This window comes from Oncorhynchus nerka, linkage group LG7, assembly GCF_034236695.1.
Source record: "Oncorhynchus nerka isolate Pitt River linkage group LG7, Oner_Uvic_2.0, whole genome shotgun sequence".
Taxonomy (NCBI): domain Eukaryota; kingdom Metazoa; phylum Chordata; class Actinopteri; order Salmoniformes; family Salmonidae; genus Oncorhynchus; species Oncorhynchus nerka.
Genome location: NC_088402.1, coordinates 70,895,799 through 70,914,229, shown reverse-complemented (window position 1 = coordinate 70,914,229; position 18,431 = coordinate 70,895,799). Strand labels below are relative to the sequence as shown.

At 40.4% G+C, this 18,431-nt stretch overlaps 1 protein-coding gene across 5 annotated transcripts in view; it reads right to left on the bottom strand.

Moving 5' to 3' along the window:
• Positions 1-362: 362 nt before the first annotated feature.
• LOC115132299 (immunoglobulin-like and fibronectin type III domain-containing protein 1) overlaps positions 363-18,431 on the bottom strand; it is a 44,117-nt gene continuing 26,048 nt past the window's right edge. For 3 of the 5 annotated variants that reach the window (XM_029664788.2, XM_029664791.2, XM_029664789.2), the window contains 16 exons: positions 16,852-16,956; positions 15,629-15,736; positions 11,987-12,094; positions 8,994-9,101; positions 5,072-5,196; positions 4,836-4,977; positions 4,329-4,622; positions 3,820-4,116; positions 3,451-3,630; positions 3,212-3,340; positions 2,742-3,050; positions 2,504-2,589; positions 2,196-2,388; positions 1,665-1,961; positions 1,088-1,414; positions 363-968 (listed from right to left, as the gene is read on the bottom strand). In XM_029664788.2, the coding sequence (XP_029520648.1) occupies positions 964-968; positions 1,088-1,414; positions 1,665-1,961; positions 2,196-2,388; positions 2,504-2,589; positions 2,742-3,050; positions 3,212-3,340; positions 3,451-3,630; positions 3,820-4,116; positions 4,329-4,622; positions 4,836-4,977; positions 5,072-5,196; positions 8,994-9,101; positions 11,987-12,094; positions 15,629-15,736; positions 16,852-16,956 (2,813 nt within the window). In that variant the 3' untranslated portion in view covers positions 363-963. The remainder of the gene's footprint in view (positions 969-1,087; positions 1,415-1,664; positions 1,962-2,195; positions 2,389-2,503; positions 2,590-2,741; positions 3,051-3,211; positions 3,341-3,450; positions 3,631-3,819; positions 4,117-4,328; positions 4,623-4,835; positions 4,978-5,071; positions 5,197-8,993; positions 9,102-11,986; positions 12,095-15,628; positions 15,737-16,851; positions 16,957-18,431) is intronic. The other 2 variants (XM_029664792.2, XM_029664790.2) reach the window with 2 other exon arrangements.

Genomic DNA, 18,431 nt, shown 5'->3' with positions numbered 1-18,431 from the left:
TTCATTAAGTACCACCGCATATGCTCAATTGGTCGGATTACCAGAATATAGTTCATTTCCCCCCACCTTCTGATGTTCCCAGAATCTCTATGTTAACCAAAGGGGTTTGCAAATGTAACATCAGTAGGGTAGAGAGGAAAAAGGGGGGAAGAGGTATTTATGACCTTCATAAACCTACCCCCAGGCCAACGTCATGACAATGTCATGTAGCTTCTTAGTGACTGAGTACGCAATTATCAGTATGTAGCCTAAATTATGAATAGGCTCTATAGAGGTGGGGGGGGGATGTGTGTTTAAATCTAATTTTTTTTGTCTTTCAAAAAGCCTTAAAAAACATTTCACAATTACAACAACTTTGCCAAACCCTTTATTCGCATTGCATGTTACAAGTGACATAGTTGAGTTCTCAAAAGAATTGACAGCACAGCTCAGTTATTTTCTGTGGTCATATTTAGTATTTCATGGGACCTACAGTAATCTGTCCACTGCATTCATGTCTATTGCCATCCCTTCCATAGTCTTTACACAACACTTTCTGTATGTGTGTGTGTGTGTGTACACTTTCGGTCATTTTCTAGTATGTTTTTATTCGGAATGTCAACATTATTCAGCATGAAATTAGTATGTTTAACATTGCAACAAAATTGGAGAGGGTTTTGGTAATAAAGTGATTTAGGATCAGAATTCATTTAAGTCTAGGAAACCCCAACTCCCAGGATGGGTCAATGCCATCTCGATTCGGGTCCTTTTAGGTCGTGAAATATCCACATCAAACATAATGGTCAAAAACGATCACCCTTGTCATTTTTACTTACTAGCCTTAACAAACACAGTGCATGTCTTACAAGCAGTATAGTCATGCATTTAGGAAAATAACTTAATTCAATCATATAACAAAATTGACATTTTCCACCTTGATACATAATAACGCCTCTACATACTGAAGCACTGTAAAATGTTTCTTCATTCTGTGAGCAAGGGAGAGAGAGAAACAATATTACCCTATTTTATAATTACATTAAATAATATTCTAACTCACACCGAGGTACTAAACATGTTTATCAGAGCAGGTCAGTGGAGTTCTCACCTCTGACTGTGAGTTTGGTGGAGGACTCGGCCCTCCCCAGGGCACTTTCTATTTGGATGTTGTACTCTCCCCAGTCTTTGGGGGTCACACGGAGTATCAGCAAGGAGCAGACACCACAGATATTCGTGATCAAGTAGTTGGTGTTAGTGTTGAGGCTGATGTTGTTGCGGTACCAAGTGACGCGAGGCTTGGGATTTCCCTTTATGGCACAGCTCATATAGCACTCGTAGCCTTTGGGTGCTGTGTGCTGTCTCAGTGGCACAAGGAAGGCTGGAGCGGTCCGCAAATCACACGTTTTGTAGGCTGGCATGTTTACCACAAATGTGTCTAGAGAAAAACATGGCAGAAAGGTAATGTCATGTAATGCTTAAGTTAAAATAGCAGCATTTTATAAAGGGTTCATAGATTGTTCATACATTTGTAATAAACCGTTATAATAGCACATTAGTACTTGTCAAATGTTGAGCTTAATGACTGCTATTGATTATACTGTTATTAGTACCTGTCTATCCATAAAAGCTGATTTATATGACTTATTTATATGGCAAAGTATCTCTCTCTGCCTGGCTTCTAATACCTTTCCTCCTCTCGCTTCCCCAAGTGGGGGACTCAGACGGAGCAGACATGCCCATGTCATTCTTGGCGTAGACCCTGAAGTGGTATTCCCTGCCAGGCATAATGTTACAAGCCGTGAACTTGTTGTTGAAGAGCCGGTCGGCCACCGTGCTCCATGAGCCTTTGGTGGAGTCCCGTTTAGACACAGAGTAGTGAAGGTGGTCGTCACGCTTCTCATCAGGGGATGGCTCCCAAATCACAGTCACAGTGCCTGGGACGTTCTCCTCAAGTTCTACTGGTCCTGGAGGCTTGGGATCATCTACAGCCAGAGTCAGAGATGATAGTCAGTATGATGTTACACTTCGCGAGGACATTCTATCATTAGGTGGTAATTGTTGTTGATTCACTTATGGCCGATGTTCATTGTGACTGCTGATATTTAAAATACTTTCTTTGTGAGTGCGGGCCTTGGCTGTCTTTTTCATCTTGTGCAAGTTCCAATCCCTTCTCAGTCTGAAACACACTAGGAGAGCTTTACTGTATGTTACTGTACCTGTAACCCTGACCTCCACGCTGAAGCTCTCCTGGCCCACTAGATTTTTGACCACTATGGTGTAGATCCCTGAATCAGAGCGCTCAGAGGAAGTGATCAGAAGTTGAGATGACGATTCAGAGTTGGAGATATTGACCCGCTTCAGCAAAGGAACATCATCCTTCAGCCATGTGACTTCTGGCCATGGGGATGCCTGTTAATAACAAGATGATTAAAACATAATCAGGATTTAAAACATCAAGATAGCATGCATTGCACATGCTCTTAAAGCATATGCCAATTACCAGTTTCACCTCTTACCCTCTTACCTCAAAGTTTAAGAGGATCCTGACAGAATTTCCAGCTCTCACCACCATGAAACTCTTCATCTTATTATCGGTGAAGCATGGTCTCACTGAAAAACAGTGACAAAAATAAATGAGGACATTTGAAACTCATCTTATGTAACTCTTACTTACGTAGGCTTCTTGTGTGATTATCCCCAATGTAGGCTAAAACAGACAAACAATACAACATATTCCCAATGAACGCATCATCGTCACCCACCAGGTGGAGGCATGGCCAGGATGTAGTTGTCCAGATCCTGGGGCACTCCTTCTCCTCCGTCATTGATCGCGATCACCCTGATCCAGTACATGGCCATGGCCTTCAGGCTTTTCACAGTGAAGGTAGTCAAGATGATGGGGGTGACGTTACAGCGGGTCCAGTCTATGCACTCAGCCTGCCTGACCTCTATAAAATACCCTTTGGCCTCATCCTGGACCCCCACTTCCTCTGTGGGTTTGTTCCAGGACAGGGAGATGGCGGTGTAGGATGTGTCTGCCACCTTCAGATCTTCCACTTTCCCTGGGGGATCTAAAACAAACACAAAGTCATAAATCTAATGGCCATACATCATTGACTTCAAACAAATTAACATTATAAACAAGCATCTAAATAAACAATTATTTCAGAAAATATGGTGTTTTATTATAGTTGTACATGTTGTTCGCACTTTGAAAGGATGTATGACTTACTCTTTGGGTCTTTTGCGAAAATAAACTCTGAAGGGGAACTGGGCTCGCTGAGTCCAGAGACATTGATAGCATAAACTCTGAACTCGTATTCGTTCCCCGCTACAACATCTGTCACTGCACGTTTCTTTTCTAGTAGTGAGGAGAAACAGAATCAGTCATAGAAAGTCCAATACAATTGAATTCATTAAACCAAAGAAGCTGTGGTATACTAACGCCCCTAATTCACTAAAAGAAGAGACCTTGGATAGGCTCATCTGTAGGGTTAACAGGACTCCAAAGATTACTCCCCTTCTTGCGTTTTTCCAAGTTGTAGCCCAGGATGCGAGACTCGCCAGTGTCGGTCGGGGTAGACCATGTCAGGTTGATGCAGTTGTTAAAAGCACTAGCCACTTTTGGTGGGGCAGGGCTGCTAGGAAAGGCTGAGATATTTCAGAGAAATTACATAACATTTCATGTTTGGGTAACACTTTTCAAAATGTTCTGTTATAATACCCAAATAAGGTTATCGTAAGCACAACTTTTGAAGTAGATTCTAATGACAACATATAACCACTTACGTGACATTGTTGACATCCACTATAAACCTACTAAACCTACAACTAGCTCACCCAAGGTGCCAGCCGTGAGGTCATCAGTCTCCATCATCTCACTGACGCCCTCCTCTGTGACCGCCCTGATACGATAGCAATACTTCCTGCCGTGTTCCACGTCGTTATCCTTGTATTCGGGCACGCCAGGGATGTCCCCCAGCTTCTTCCAAGTGTTGCGGCCAACTTGCTGGCGCTCCAGGTTGTAGTTTATTACTGGGCAGCCACCGTCATCCTTTGGAGCTCTCCATTTGATATGAATACAAGAGGCTGTGCTTTCGAGGACCTCCACAGGGCCCTGGGGCGCAGTGGGTTTGTCTACCAGATCAGACAGAGAGAGAGAGAGGTCACATTACCCTAGCCAAAACAGTCTGCAGTCATGTCTCTGCATTGGAATTTAAGAGAGAGAACTGACTGTCCACAGCACAGATACACCTGAATATCTCTGAACAATGATTGAACTGAGACAGTTCTTACCTTGAATTCTTGAATTGAACTAATTCAAACATTGGTTCCATCTCTCAACTCACCGAGGACAATGAGTCTTGAGATAGCCTCCATGGTACCATGTTCGTTCTTGAGCTTGATCTTGATCTCTCCAGTGTCTTTGCGCTGGCACTTGCTGAGGAGCAGGCGGCTTTGGGTGAAGGACTTCTCTATCTTGGTGGTGTTATCGTCCAGGAGCTCCTCTCCTTTTCTGTACCACTGGATCTTCATGGGCTCGCGGCCCACAAAGGGCAGTTTGAAAGTGGTGCTATTCCCCACTTTGACTATGACCGGCTGAGAGAACGCAGACAGATCATCAGGGTCAAACCTGGGAGGGTCTGAATAGGACACAGATCATGCAATGTAACTGACATTTGACTCAACTGCAATTTTTATTTTTTTTATCTGAATACTAAAAGTGGATAACTTTTTTTTAAGTGCATAATGATTTTATAATTTGAGTATTGTGAAATGGCTACTCAAATTATGTTGAGACAGTGTAGACATTGTATTGTACATATAACCAAAATGAATGCCTTTCGTTTTCTAACCTTCCACATTCAGCATTGCCTCAGTTTTACGCCCATCTGCCTCAAAGCGGTATTTTCCAGAGTCTTCCTCCTGACAACGGTTGATGACCAGCTTGTGGTTTGCACCATCTCTGGACATTATGTGTCCATCATCTGCTGTCAACTGTCAGGAAAGATATATATTATAATTTATCTTAAGATATTATCAAATAAAAATATATTGGGGGGTGAGAATGACAAAGATAATCCAGTCTAACCTTCTTGCTATCTCTGTACCAGGTCCCTTCACAATTATCATTGCTCAGCTTACACATCAGTTCTGCAGGCTGGCCAATGAGGGCATGGACATTTGACAACCCGCTTACGAACTGAACTCCTGGATCTGGCATACACAACAGCAAACAATTAGGGACTTAAGACTGGTTTTATTACATTTGGATCAGACATACTTACCAGATGTGATGTTAACATCTAATGCCATTTTGTAGTGCTCTGAAGAAATTATTATTTGGGCTGTGGAGAGACCTGAAAATAGTTCTGCAGCAATGCTCCACATCCAACCAGAGTTTGGATCTGCAGAGAAGAATGGGGGAAACTCCACAAAAATACAGTTGTGCCAAGTTTGTAGCTTCATACCCAACAACCCTTTAATTGCTCACAAAGCAGCTTCAACTAAGTACTGAGTAAAGGGTCTGAATAGTTATGTAAATGTGACATTTCAGTTTTTATTTTTAATTAAGATCAAGGGGTCTGAATACTTTCTAAATGCACTGTGATTTATATATATATATATATATACAGTATATACACTGAACAAAAATATAAACGCAACATGCAAAAATGTCAACGATTTTAATGAGTTATAGTTCATATAAGTAAATCAGTCAAATTAAATAAATTCATTATGCCAGAATCTATGGATTTCACATGACTGGGCAGTGGTGCAGCCATAGGCCCACCCACTAGGCAGCCAGGGCCATCCACTGGGGAGCCAATCAGAATTAGTTTTTCCCTACAAAAGTGCTTTATTACAGACAGAAATACTCCTCAGTTTCATCAGCTGTCTGGATGGCTGGTCTCAGACGATGCCCCAGGTGAAGAAGCCGGGTGTGGAGGTCCTGGGCTGGTGTGGTTACACGTGATCTGACTGACATAAAACTGTGGCTAGTAGTATTACAGAGAAACAATGACAAAAAAGATTATACGGTGCATTCTGAAAGTATTCAGACCCTTTGACTTCTCCACATTGTGATACTTTTGTTACAGCCTTATCCTAAAATAGATTAAATACATTTTTTCCCTCATTAATCAACACACAATACCCCATAATCACAAAGCAAAAACAGGTGTTTAGATTTTTTTGCAAAAATATAAGATCCTATTGTTGACAGTGCATGTCAGAGCAAAAACCAAGCCATGATGTCGAAGGAATGTCCGTACAGCTCCAAGACATGATTGTGTCGAGGCACAGATGTGGAGAAGGTTACCAAAAAAAATCTGCAGCATTAAAGGGCCCCAAGAACACAGTGGCCTCCATCATTCTTAAATGGAAGAAGTTTGGAACCTTCCTAGAGATGTCCGCCTGTCCAAGCTTAGCAATCGCGTGAGAAGTGCCTTGGTCAGAGACATTACCAAAAACCCATTGGTCACTCTGACAGAGCTCCAGAGTTCCTCTGTAGAGATGAGAGACCCTTCCAGAAGGACAACCATCTCTGCAACACTCCACCAATCAGGCCTTTGTGGTAGAGTGGCAAGACGGAAGCCACTCCTCAGTAAAAGGCACATGACAGCTCGCTTGGAGTTTGTCAAAAGGCACCTAAAGGACTCTGACCATGAGAAAGAAGATTCTCTGACCTGATGAAACCAAGATCAAACTCTTTGGGCTGAATGCCAAGTGTCACGTCTGGAGGAAACCTGGCACCATCCCTACGGTGAAGCATGGTGGTGGTAGCATCATGTTGTGGGGATGTTTTTGAGCGGCAAGGACTGGGAGACTAGTCAGGATTGAGGCAAAGATGAGCAGAGTAAAGTACAGAGAGATCCTTGATGAGAACCTGCTCCAGAGCGCTCAGGACCTCAGACTGGGGAAAAGGTTCACCTTCCAACAGGACAATGACCCTAAGCACACAGCAAAGACAACACAGGAGTGGCTTCGGGACAAGTCTCTGAATGTCCTTGAGTGGCCCAGCCAGAGCCCGGAATTTAACCTGATCAAGTAGGATAATGGTTAGACCAGAAAATGTACAGTTGAAGTCGGAAGTTTACATACACTTAGGTTGGAGTCATTAAAACTCATTTTTCAACCACTCCACACATTTCTTGTTAACAAACTATAGTTTTGGCAGTCGGTTAGGACATCTACTTTGTGCATGACACAAGTCATTTTTCCAACAATTGTTTACAGACAGATTAATTCACTGTATCACAATTCCAGCGGGTCAGAAGTTTACATACACTAAGTTGACTGTGCCTTTTAACAGCTCGGAAAATTACAGAAAATTATGTCATGGCTTTAGAAGCTTCTGATAGGCTAATTGACATCATTTCAGTCAACTGGAGGTGTACCTGTGGGCAGAACTGAAAAAGTGTGCGAAAGGAAGGCCTTTAAATCGTTTAACATGGGTCAAGCATTTCGGGTAGCCTTCCACAAGCTTCCCACATTAAGTTGGGTGAATTTTGGCCCATTCATCCCGACAGAGCTGGTGTAACTGAGTCAGGTTTGTAGGCCTCCTTGCTCGCATACGTTTTTGCAGTTCTGCCCACAAATGTTCTATAGGATTGAAGTCAGGGAATTGTTTTGGCCACTCCAATACCTTGACTTTGTTGTTCTTAAGCTATTTTGCCACAACTTTGGAAGTATGCTTGGGGTCATTGTCCATTTGGAAAACACATTTGCAACCAAGCTTTAACTTCCTGACTGATGTATTGAGATGTTGCTTCAATATAGCCACATAATTTTCCTTCCTCGTGAGCCATCTATTTTGTGAAGTGCACCAGTCCCTCCTGCAGCAACGTACCCCCACAACATGATGTTGCCACCCCCGTGCTTTCCTCAAAACATAATGATGGTCTTCATGGCCATTATTGTTTCAATGGTCTTCATGAACATTTCTCCAAAAAGTACCATCTTTGTCCCCATGTGCAGGTTCAAACCGTAGTCTGGCTTTTTTATGGTGATTTTGGAGCAGTGGCTTCTTCCTTGCTGAGTGGCCTTTCAGGTTATGTCGATATAGGACTCATTTTACTGTGGATATAGATACCTTTGTGCCTGTTTCCTCCAGCATCTTCACAAGGTCCTTTGTTCTGGGATTAATTTGCACGTTTCGAAACCAATGTACATTCATCTCTAGGAGACAGAATGCGTCTCCTTCCTGAGCAGTACTATTGTTTGTACTCATGAATGTGGTACCTTCAGGAGTTTGGAAATTGCTCCCAATGATGAATCAGGTCTACAATTTTTTTCTGAGGTATTGGCAGATTTCTTTGGATTTTCCCATGATGTCAAGCAAAGAGGCACTGAGTTTTAAGGTAGGCCTTGAAATACATCCACAGGTACACCTCCAATTGACTCAAATTATGTTAATTGGCCTTTCAGATGCTTGTAAAGCCATGACATCATTTTCTGGAATTTTCCGAGCTGTTTAAAGGCACAGTCAACTTAGTGTATGTTTACTTCTGACCCGCTGGAATTGTGATACAGTGAATAATAAGTGAAATAATCTGTCTGTAAACAATTGTTGGAAACTTGTGTCATGCACAAAGTAGATGTCCTAACCAACTTGCAAAAACTACAGTTTGTTAACAAGATTTCAGCCTAAGTGTATGTAAACTTCCGACTTCATCTGTAAAGCATTACAATAATGCACACAAACGCACAACACAACAAGCATTTCTATGGCATCAGATCTTATTTTTTTAAGATAACAGTATTATATAGGACTACATAAATCATACTTTTGGTTACTTTGAGATTTGCACATTCAGTATGGTAAGAGATGAGATTCAACATTCCCCTTTAAGGTACATGAATATTCTCAGTATCATCTCTTGTCAGTGTAACAAATGACCCTGTTACAACAGTGTCATATTTCTCCAATTATTTCCCAAAATTGAGTGATACTCATGTGAATGCCATCTCCTCCATGCAGTCAGTACATGACGTCACGTGTGGTCTCTTACCAATCACCGTGTCCTTCAGCAGTGGGCCTTGCCTTGTGCGCTCTGAACGCTTGCCAGACACATCAGTGTCTTGCTCAGTTTCTCCTGTACCACTTTGAGCATTAGGATCTGTGATTTGGCCGTAAAATAATAACCTTGCAAGCAATTTCCAAAATTACTTAGCATTTTGTTAAATTATGAAATGAAACCATCAGCTGTAAGGTTAGGGTTGGAAGAAAGCATTACATTCATTGTGAATAGAACACAAAAAGCATGACAGACATACAGGAACACACAACACAAAAAGCCACTCTATGAGATCAGGGATTTTATATACTGTATAAATATACAGTACCAGTAAAAGGTTTGGACACACCTACTCATTCAAGGGTTTTTCTTGATTTTTTACCAAATAGGGCTATCTCCTGTATACCATCCATACCTTTTCACAACACAACTGATGGCTCAAACGCATTAAGAAGGAAATAAATTCCACAAATTAACTTTTAACAATGCACACCTGTTAATTGGAATGAATTCCAGATGACTGAGAGAATGCCGAGAGTGTGCAAAGCTGTCATCAAAATAAAGGTTGGCTACTTTGAAGAATCTAAAATATATTTAGATTTTTTCAACACTTTATTGGTTACTGAATGATTCCATGTGTGTTATGTCATAGTTGTGATGTTTTCACTATTATTCTACAATGTAGAAAATAGTAAAATAAAGAAAAACCCTTGAATGAGTAGGTGTGTCCAAACTTTTGATTGGTACTGTACATATACCCTTGATAAAGATGAGAAAAAAATACTATTTAAAAGAAATAATACAAATACTGATCAATATTGTATGCTGCAAAAAATGGGGACATTATATTATTTTATACTAATACAATTGCTCAGAGAAACAGATTTGGTCACACTTTATTTATGTTATACTGTCAACAAACTACCTGTTGATAAGCAACTTCTTGCAAAGGTTAGAGTTAGGTTAGGTTTAGAATAAGGGTTAAGCTTAGAGTTAGGTTTAGGGAGGTTAAGGGTTCAAGTTTTGGCTAGGGTTAGGGAGGTTAAGGGTTCAAGTTTTGGCTAGGGTTAGGGTAAGTTGAAATGTTATTGATAGTCTGTAGATAATCTGTAGAGCAGGGATCATCAACTAGATTCAGCCATGGGGCAATTGTGGTCTTGAGCGGATGGTAAGACAGCAGGAATATAATTACAAATCATTTGAAGACTGCAAATTGACCGCAAGAAGCCCAAACAGATATAATATTTGACTAAAACATAATATTTTCAAACCTTGCTTACATTTGTATAAGATCACATATACAGTGCCTTTGGAAAGTATTCAGACCCCATGACATGTTTTACATTTTGTTAGGTTACAGCCTTATTCTAGATAGATTTTTTGTCCTCATAAATCTACACACAACACTCCATTATGACAAAGCAAAAACAGTTTTTTAGAAATGTTTGTTAATATATATTTTAAAAACTCCTGAAATATCACATTTACACAAGTATTCAGACCCTTTACTCAGTACTTCGTTGTAGCACCTTTGGCTGTAATTACAGCCTCGAGTCTTCTAGGGTATAACGCTACAAACTTGGCACAACTGTATTTAGGGAGTTTCTCCCATTCTTCTCTGAAGATCCTCTCAAGCTCTGTCAGGTTGGATGGGGTTGGATGGGAAGTGTTGCTGCAGAGCTATTTTCAGGTCTCTCCAGAGATGTTCGATCGGGTTCAAGTCCGGGCTCTGGCCGGGCCACTCAAGGACATTCAGAAACTTGTCCCAAAGCTACTCCTGCTTTGTCTTGGCTGTGTGCTTAGGATTGTTGTACTGTTGGTAGGTGAACCTTCTCCCTAGTCTGAGATCCTGAGCGCTCTGGAGCAGGTTTTCATCAAGGATTTCTCTGTACTTTGCTCCGTTCATCTTTCACTCGATCCTGACTAGTCTCCCAGTCCCTGCCGCTGAAAAACATCCCACATTTCTATGTGGATTTTGATTAATACTTGGGGGTATTGTCTTGCTGGAAGATCTACTTGCAGCAAAATGTCAGCCTCCTGGCAGAGGCAACAAGGTTTTTGGCTAAAATGTCCTGGTACTTGGCAAAGTTCATGATGCCGTTGCCCCAGGACCAGTGGATGAAAAATAGCCCCATAACATCAAAGTTTGACCACCATATTTTAACGTAAGTATGAGGTACTCTTCTGCATATGCTTTTGTTTTTCAATGCCAAACCCACCACTGGTGTGCATGGCCAAGGAGCTCTAGTTTCATGTCATCTGACCATAGCACCGCCTGGAGTTTGATAAATGGCATTGGCATTTGGATTGGATCCAGTGCTATGGTCAGATGACATGAAAATCGAGCTCTTAGGCCACATACACCAGCTGTGGATTTTGTCGTAGATAAAGACTCAGTATCATTATTCTTGCAAGGGGAGGGTGCTGGAGTATTGAAAACAGGAGATCCTATTATTACTTGTTCAACAAAATCATTCTCTGAGCAATTGTTTTTGTATAAAAATATAAAATGTCCTTTTTTTGCATGCAATATAGCTCAGTATTTGTATTCTTTATAACAGTCTTTTTTTCCTCATCTTTATCAAGGGTGCCAATAATTATGGACCTGACTGTACATATACTGTATAAATAAGCCCCATCATGTACAATTTAGTTAGAAGAGTTCTATGGAACATAGAAGAGTTTCATAGAACATCCACCCAGAAGAACACATTGCATGGAAAATTCTATTGATGTTATTATAGGACTACATAAATCCATTCTCAAAAATGAACATACTTTTGGTTACTTTGAGATGTGCACATACAGTATGGTAAGAGATGAGATTCAACATTCCCCTTTAAGGTACATGAATATTCTCAGTGTAACAGATGATCCTGTTACAACAGTACCATATTTCTCCAATTATTTCCCAAACTTGAGTGATACTCATGTGAATGCCATCTCCTCCATGCAGTCAGTACATGACGTCACGTGTGGTCTCTTACCAATCACTGTGTCCTTCAGCAGTGGGCCTTGCCTTGTGCGCTCTGAATGCTTGCCAGATGCATCAGTGTACTCCTCAGTTTCTCCTGTACCACTTTGCCCATTGGGATCTGTGATTTGGCCATAAAATAATACAAATATTGCAAGAAATTTCCAAAATGTTATTTTGTTAAATCTGAAATTAACCCATCAGCTGTATGCTTGGAGTTCTTAAAATGGTCTTGACATGGAGATACTGTTTCCATGATTTGTTTTACAATGATTTGTTAAATATTTGGAAATCAAGGAAGCTTTCAATGTCTTTTGAATAGACCACAAAAAGCATGGCAGCGATAACCAAACACACAACACAACAAGCCTCTCTATGTGATCAGGGATTATATACACTGAGTGTACAACACATTAGGATCACCTTCCTAAATATTGAGTTGCACTCCCCTCCCTCTTTTGCTTTGCCCATTCACCCTCTGAATGGCACATACACAATCCATGTCTCGATTGTCTCAAAGCTTAAAATTCCTTCTTTAACCTGTCTCCTTCCATTCATCTACACTGATTTAAGAGGATTTAACAAGTGACATCAATAAGGGATCTTAGCTTTCCATCTGGATTCGCCTCGTCAGTCTATGTTATGGAAAGAGCAGGTGTTCCTAATGTTTTGTACACTCAGTGTATATACACTACATGACCAAAAGTATGCGGACACCTGCTCTTCAAACATCTCAATCCAAAATCATGGAGTTCGCCCCCCCTTTGTTGCTATAACATCCTCCACTCTTCTAGAAAGGCTTTCCACTAGATGTTGAAACATTTCTGTGGGGACTTGCTTCCATTCAGCCAACAAGAGCATTAGTGAGGTCGGGCACTGATGTTGGGCAATTAGGCATGGCTCGCAGCCGGCGTTCCAATTCATCCCAAAGGTGTTTGATGGGGTTGAGGTCAGGGCTCTGTGCAGGCCAGTCAAGTTCTTCCAAACCGATCTCGACAAACTATTTCTGTATGGACCTCGCTTTGTGCACGGGGGCATTGTAATGTTGAAACAGGAAAGGGCCTTCCCCAAACTGTTGCCACAAATTTGGAAGCACAGAATCGTCTAGAATGTCATTGTATGCTGTAGTGTTAAGATTTCCCTTCACTGGAAATGAGGGGCCTAGCCTGAACCATGAAAAACAGCCCCAGACCATTATTCCTCCACCACCTTTACAGTTGGTACTATGCATTGGGGCAGGTAGCGTTCTCCTGGCATCTGCCAAACTTAGATTCTTCCGATGGACTGCAAGATGGTGAAGCGTGATTCATCACTCCAGAGAACGTGTTTCCAGGCTTGTGTGTGGCTGCTCGGCCATGGAAACCCATTTCATGAAGCCCTCAATGAACAGTTTTTGTGCTGAAGTTGCTTCCAGAGGCAGTTTGGAACTCAGTAGTGAGTGTTGCAATCAAGGACAGACAATTTTTACTCGCTACACGCTTCAGCAATCGGCAGTCCCATTCCGTGAGCTTGTGTGGCCTACTACTTCGCGGGTGAGCTGTTTCCACTTCACAATAATTGCACTTACAGTTGACCAGGGCAGCTCTAGCAGGGCAAGAATTTGACGAACTGACTTGTTGGAAAGGTGACATCCATGACGGTGCCTGGTTGAAAGTCACTGAGCTGTTCAGTAAGGCCATTCTATTTCCAATGTTTGTCTATGGAGATTGCATGGCTGTGTGCTCGATTTTATACACCTGTAAGCAACGGGTGTGGCTGAAATAGCCAAATCTACTAATTTAAAGGGGTGTCCACATACTTTTGTGTATACTGTATATATACAGTACCAGTCAAAAGTTTGGACACAAACTCATTCCAGGGTTTTTCTTTATATTGACTATTTTCTACATTGTAGAATAATAGGGAAGAAATCAAAACTACGAAATAACACATATGGAATCATGTAGTAACCAAAATAAAATATATTATTACAAATATTACAAATGAAAATATATTTTAAATAGCCACCCTTTGCCTTGATGACAGCTTTGCACATTCTTGGCATTCTCTCAACCAACTTCATGAGGTAGTCACCTGGAATTAATTTCAATTAACAGGTGTGCCTTGTTAAAAGTTCATTGGTGGAATTTCTTTCTTTCTTAATACGTTTGAGCCAATCAGTTGTGTTGGGACAAGGTAGGGGTAGTATACAGAAGATAGCGCAATCTGGTAAAAGACCAAGTCCATATTATGGCAAGAACAGCTCAACTAAGCAAAGAGAGACGACAGTCCATCATTACTTTAAGACATGAAGGTCAGTCAATGCGAAAATGTTCAAGAACTTCGAAAGTTTCTTCAAGTGCAGTCGCAAAAACCATCATATGATGAAACTGGCTCTCATCAGGACCACCACAGGAAAGGAAGACCTAGAGTTACCTCTGCTGCAGAGGATAAGTTCATTAGTGTTAACTGCATCTCAGATTCCAGCCCAAATAAATGTGTCACAGAGTTCAAGTAACAGACACATCTCAACATTAACTGTTCAAAGGAGACGTGAATCAGGCCTTCGTGGTCGAATTGCTGCAAAGCAAACCACTACTACAGAACACCAATAATAAGAAGAGACTTGCTTGGGCCAAGAAACACAATCAACGGACATTAGACCGGTGGAAATCTGTCCTTTGGTCTGATGAGTCCAAATTTGAGATTTTTGGTTCCAACCGCCGTGTCTTTGTGAGAAGCAGAGTAGGTGAACGGATGATCTCCGCATGTGTAATTCCTACCGTGAAGCATGGAGGAGGTGTGATGGTGCTTTGCTGGTGACACTGTCTGTGATTTATTTAGAATTCAAGGCACACTTAACCAGCATGGTTACCACAGCATTCTGCAGAGATATGCCATCCCATCTTGTTTGCGCTTAGTGGGACTCTCACTTGTTTTTCAACAGGACAATGACCCAACACACCTCCAGGCTGTTTAAGGGCTATTTGACCAAGAACGAGAGTGATGGAGTGCTGCATCAGATGACCTGGCCTGCACAATCACCTGACCTCAACCCAATTGAGATGGTTTGGGATGACTTGAACCGTAGAGTGAAGGAAAAGCAGCCAACAAGTGCTCAGCATATGTGGGAACTCAAGACTGTTGGAAAAGCATTCCAGGTGAAGCTGGTTGAGAGAATGCCAAGTGTATGCAAAGCTGTCATCAAGGCAAAGGGTGGCTACTTTGGTTACTACATGATTCCATGTGTTATTTCATAGTTTTGATGTCTTCACTATTGTTCTACAATGTAGAAAATAGTAAAAAATAAAGAAACACTCTTAAATGAGTAGGTGTGTCCAAACTTTTTACTGGTACTGTACATATATATATAACTATATACATATATATTTAAGCCCCATCTAGTAACATTTTGTCAGAAGAGTTCTATGGAACATAGAAATTTCATAGAACATCTCCCCAGAAGAACACATCACAAGGAAGATACTATGGATGTTATCATAGGACTATGGAAATCTATTCCAGAAAAGTATCATACTATTGGCTATTCTTAAATCTTCTCCTAGTCATTTCCCAAACTTGAATGACATTTGTCACTCATGTTAAAGCCATCGCCATCTCCTCCATTCAGTCAGTGCATGACGTCACGTGTATGACATCACGCATGGTCTCTTACCAATCACTGTGTCTTTCAGCAGTGGGCCTTGCCTTGTGCGCACTGAATGCATGCCAGCTGCATCAATGTACTCTTCAGTTTCTCCTGTCCCACTTTTCACATTGGGATCTGTTGTTTGGCCGTAAAATAATAAAAACCTTGATGGCACTTTCCACAATTACTTTTCATTTGATTGAATATGAAAATAAACCATCCGCTTTATGATTGTAATGGAAACAGTGACTTGACATAGCAACAATGAACAATACATGACAAAATAACCATATATATACACAGATTAATAGAACAAAAGCACACTCAGACATATTATTGTGAACAAAACATACATTGGGACATACAAGCAAACCAGTAACACTTTACATTAAGGCATACTTAAAGGGATTTCTGAAGGGGTTTATGAGTAGTTTATAAAGAGTAAATTATATATTTTATGTTTATGTTTTTACAAACCACTTATAAACCCCTTTTAAATATTTGTTAATGTGAAGTGTTACCAACAAACACTGTTCTACACATATGAACAAACTTGAACATGTCACAAAGATATAACGCAGAAAGTTGTGGACAGACAAACATGTTTGACCAATTGTTTTCAAGAGAGGTCATTCTAAGTAATACTTTGTCTTCTAATCTGAACTTGGATAAGATCAGATGTTGTGTTGGTGTCTATTGACGTCTTATCACGATGAACAGATCCTCAACCATGCTGTTGGCATGGAGATTCTGGTATCAGAGTTATTGGAATGGTCTTTCCATGCAGATACTGTTTCCATGGTTTGTTTCACAAATATTTGTTGAATATTTGAAAATCAAGGACGCTTTCAAAGTCTTATGAGTAGAACACAAAAAGCATGACAGAAATACATTAACACACAACACAACAAGCCTCTACATGATTCAGGGATTATATATACTTTTGTATTATTGTAGATATGTAAAGTTTAGTTTTATGGAACATAGAAAAGTTTAATAGATATTCCATTGAAGATACTACTGATGTTAGAGGACTGCATACTGTACATTCATTCTCAAAAATAAACAGACATGGATTATTTTGAGATACTGTATGTATGATTAGATTCAACATTCCCCTTGAATGAACATTTCAGTATCATCTCATCGGTATCATACTTCTCCAAGTTATTTCCCAAACTTGAGTTATATTTGTAGGAACATCATGTCCTTCGTGCAGTCAGTACACAACGTCACATGTGATCTCTTACCAATCACACTGTCTTTCAGCAGAAGGCCTTGTCTTGTGCGCACTGAACACTTAGCAGACTCATCAGTGTACTCAGTTTCTCCTGTCCCCATTTTCGCATTGGGATCTGTGGTTTGGCCTTAAAGTTAGAATAATCCTGCCGACACTTTTCATAATTACTTTTTGTTTGGTTAAATAAAAAAACGAAACAATCCATTCATTCCTTGATTGTAATGGTAACGATGACAAGATAGATCTACAAATAAAAATATATGACAAATAACGAATTCTGTTATACAGTTATAACACAATGGTTATTTTGGTACTGGCCAAATAATGAGCTAATATATGACCGCAATGTTATTGATAATTATTGTGAGTAAAGCCAGTGCTGTCATATAAGCTCAGTATTTGGCTAGCAGATAAATGAGAAGCACAATTTCTACCAATGTATCATTACTGATTTATTAACTATCTACAACAGCTTATAAACAACCTATAAACCTTTTAAAATACCTTAAGATAAGTATTCCTTAATCTGTTCAACTTTGACACCCTCTGGTGGCATTTTCTAAACTACACAATATTGTATACTACATGCTTAGTACTGTTAGAAAGGTAAGAACTGTGGGATTCCAATTGTCAAATGTTGGAGAATAATACATTTGAAAGTCTAGGTTTTTTCATAAAATATGTCACCAATTACTGTTCCAAAAGGATAAATAGGAACACAGCCGTTTCAAAAGTGCAGGGCTTGTGCAATGTCATTTTTCAGCTTATAGGAATAATTAGTTGTCTTACTGGAATGATATACATATGAGGAGAAAGCTAAAGCCTCTACCTATCCATTGATGTAAATATATCCCCTGTCTGATTCCCAGTTCGTCCACTAGATGACAGTAGGTGATCACAAGATGTCTCTTGGCCTCTTGAAACCAGTTGCGTCTGGTTTGGGTAATGTGTCACTGTGCCAAAATGGCCGAACGGATTTTCAAGCCTGACATATTAAAACGACCCTAGAAATCACGGCTTTCAGGAATAAGACATAAACAGGTGAGGAAACTGCAAACGTATTTTCCCATTCACTTTTCCTATTGTAAACGAGTGAGAGAGATCAACAGCGCATGCGGAGGATGCATTTTAGATAATGTGGATGGACAAGGGAAATGCATTTCTTTACAACAGTGGTCACCAACCTTTTCTGAGTCAAGATCACTTTCTGAGTCAAAATGCATGCCAAGAACTACAGCTATGATTGTTTATTAACATGACTTAAAAAATGTAAGCCTATGCAACATTAACCAATTCAAAACAGTACTGTAGCAATGAGGTTTGTGCAGTAAGCTATAGGCCCAATACATTTTCACCGCATACTGGCTTTGCTTGAATTTACCTGCATTTACCTACAATGCATTGTTTTTCGGGAATAAAAAAAAATATATACAGTATTTCAAAATTTGAGGTAGGCTATATGATCACACCGTTAATAGAGCCATTGCTGTATTACTTGTGAGGCACAGCTGAGTGAGCATACATTTAAATAATTTGCTTTTTATTTTACTGGGCTGATGGTGCCTGCATCTGATGGTCAGTCTCAGCAGA